The sequence below is a fragment of the Hydra vulgaris genome, chromosome 08 (genome assembly GCF_038396675.1).
Source record: "Hydra vulgaris chromosome 08, alternate assembly HydraT2T_AEP".
In the NCBI taxonomy this organism is placed as follows: Eukaryota; Metazoa; Cnidaria; class Hydrozoa; order Anthoathecata; family Hydridae; genus Hydra; species Hydra vulgaris.
This window is the reverse complement of record NC_088927.1, coordinates 58,845,001-58,847,500: the sequence shown is the minus strand read 5'-3', so window position 1 is coordinate 58,847,500 and position 2,500 is coordinate 58,845,001. Positions and strand designations below refer to the sequence as shown.

At 26.5% G+C, this 2,500-nt stretch overlaps 1 protein-coding gene across 2 annotated transcripts in view; it reads left to right on the top strand.

Moving 5' to 3' along the window:
- The window catches only part of LOC100200909 (dual specificity mitogen-activated protein kinase kinase 4), a 48,003-nt gene that overhangs the window by 27,745 nt on the left and 17,758 nt on the right, over positions 1-2,500 (top strand). For both annotated transcript variants that reach the window (XM_065804027.1, XM_065804028.1), the window contains exons 6-7: positions 1,370-1,489; positions 2,097-2,216. In XM_065804027.1, the coding sequence (XP_065660099.1) occupies positions 1,370-1,489; positions 2,097-2,216 (240 nt within the window). The remainder of the gene's footprint in view (positions 1-1,369; positions 1,490-2,096; positions 2,217-2,500) is intronic.

Below are 2,500 nucleotides of genomic sequence, written 5' to 3'. Positions count from 1 at the left end.
AATAAAAAAATTTATTTTATTCAAATTTTTTATTTAAAAATGTTTCTATATAAATAGTCTGCATATAGATATCTATAAATTATTTTTTTTACAGAAAACTCTTTTTTATTAAAGTCCTGTGATATAAAGTTATTTAGCTTCTCTTTTTTAACAACTTTTAACACAAAAAGAATTTGTCTTTTATTAATGACTTTCTGTCAAAGATGCTCTTCGACAGAATTTTTGTTTTCTGTCAAAGATGCTCCTCGACAGAATTTTTGTTTTCTGTCAAAGATGCTCCTCGACAGAATTTTTGTTTTCTGTCAAAGATGCTCCTCGACAGAATTTTTGTTTTCTGTCAAAGATGCTCCTCGACAGAATTTTTGTTTTCTGTCAAAGATGCTCCTCGACAGAATTTTTGTTTTCTGTCAAAGATGCTCCTCGACAGAATTTTTGTTTTGTTTAAATATGCAGTAGATTTCTGATATTGTCTGTAAGTTTCATGGTAAATGTTTTCTGATATTGTCTGTAAGTTTCATGGTAAATGTTTTCTGATATTGTCTGTAAGTTTCATGGTAAATGTTTTCTGATATTGTCTGTAAGTTTCATGGTAAATGTTTTCTGATATTGTCTGTAAGTTTCATGGTAAATGTTTTCTGATATTGTCTGTAAGTTTCATGGTAAATGTTTTCTGATATTGTCTGTAAGTTTCACGGTAAATGTTAACTTTTATCAGGGCAGGATTTGTTTTTTCAGTGATCTTTAAATATTGAATGCATTGATTCTGTTGTCACTTAATAATGTAGTTTCAACAAGACCTTTGACTTGAACTATACAGGATTTTTCATCCATTCTTTAAAATATGTCAACCATTTTTAATTGGTTACTACACTCTCCTTGAAAATTGACCACCAAGTATATAGCCTTAATATATAGCCTTAATATATAGCCTAATATATAGCCTTGCATGTCAGTCTTTGCTTTTAACCAACGATTTTGATGCTTCTTGAAAAGATGGTTAATAACTCCAAAGAGAAATTTCCAAAAAAAAACTCCATTAGTGAGATCAATAGCTAGTTGAGAATATTTAATCAAATGTTTAACGTTTTTTGCTTGTAAGTGCCATACTTAGCTTAGTACTGCTTTTTCGGAGCATTTTTAAACCTAATTTTGACTTGATTTAAATATTTTTTCCGAACACATTGTTAGTAATTGTTTTTATTTTTATTGTTTATTAATTACTTTTATGTAGTAAAATTATCTTATTATGTTTTTACTTGGATTTTGTATTCTCTATTTTATTTTTATTTTTTATTTTTAGTGATTTATCAAATATATATTTACTACAATATATATTATATTTTTGTAAAGGACATGTGTACGTTTTTAGAGAATTCGTGCGACAATAGATAAAGATGAACAAAGACATTTGTTAAAAGAACTTGATATTATTATGAATACCACTGATTGTATATATATTGTTCAGTTTTATGGTGCAATATTTATTGAGGTGATTTCTTTTATTACAAACATCTGGCGTGTTTATATAATAAAGTATAATTTATTTGAGTAGAAAGATTGATTTTAGATTAATTGCATGAAAATAGAAAAATTTATTTTAGTTTCCAGGATATGAGTGAACCATAAAATATAATGATAACGATTATGGGGACAAAGATGACCATGATAGCGATAAAAATGATGATGAAAATGACAATGATGATGATGATGACAATGACAATAATGATGATGATGATGATGATTATGATGATGAATATGATGATGATTATGATGATGATGATGTTGATGATGATGATGATGATGATGAATATGATGATGATTATGATGTTGATGATGATGATGATGATGATGAATACGATGATGATGATTATGATGATTATGATGATGATGATGATGATGATGATGATGATGATGATGATGATGATGATGATGATGATGATGATGATGATGATGAATGATGATGATGATGATGATGATGATGATGATGATGATGATGATGATGATGATGATGATGATGATGATGATGATGATGATGATGATGATGATATATAATGTAATATACCTACGTATGCAACTAATATATTATTAATGTACAGGGAGATTGTTGGATATGTATGGAGTTAATGACAACATCTGTTGAGAAAACTTACAAAGCAGTTCATAAAGTCTTGATGCAGAAAGTACCAGAAGAGATCTTAGGAAAAATAGCTTACTGTGTAAGTATATATTTATAATACGAGTTTAGAACAATATATATAAACTTTTATTTTAAATATAATTCATGATATTAAGAGATATAATAAAAGTTTAAAATTTAAAATATTGAGAACAAAATAAAAAAAAAGAAAAGGAAAATATATGAATAAAATAAAGTAGAAAAAATGTTTTATTTAACTCAGTTCTCTAAAAAAATTTTCTTTTATTATGAAATTTTTTTTTCCCGTGCTTTTTTATGAAAGTTTCTTTCCTTTTAAAATATCACCAAGAAAATGAATTATAA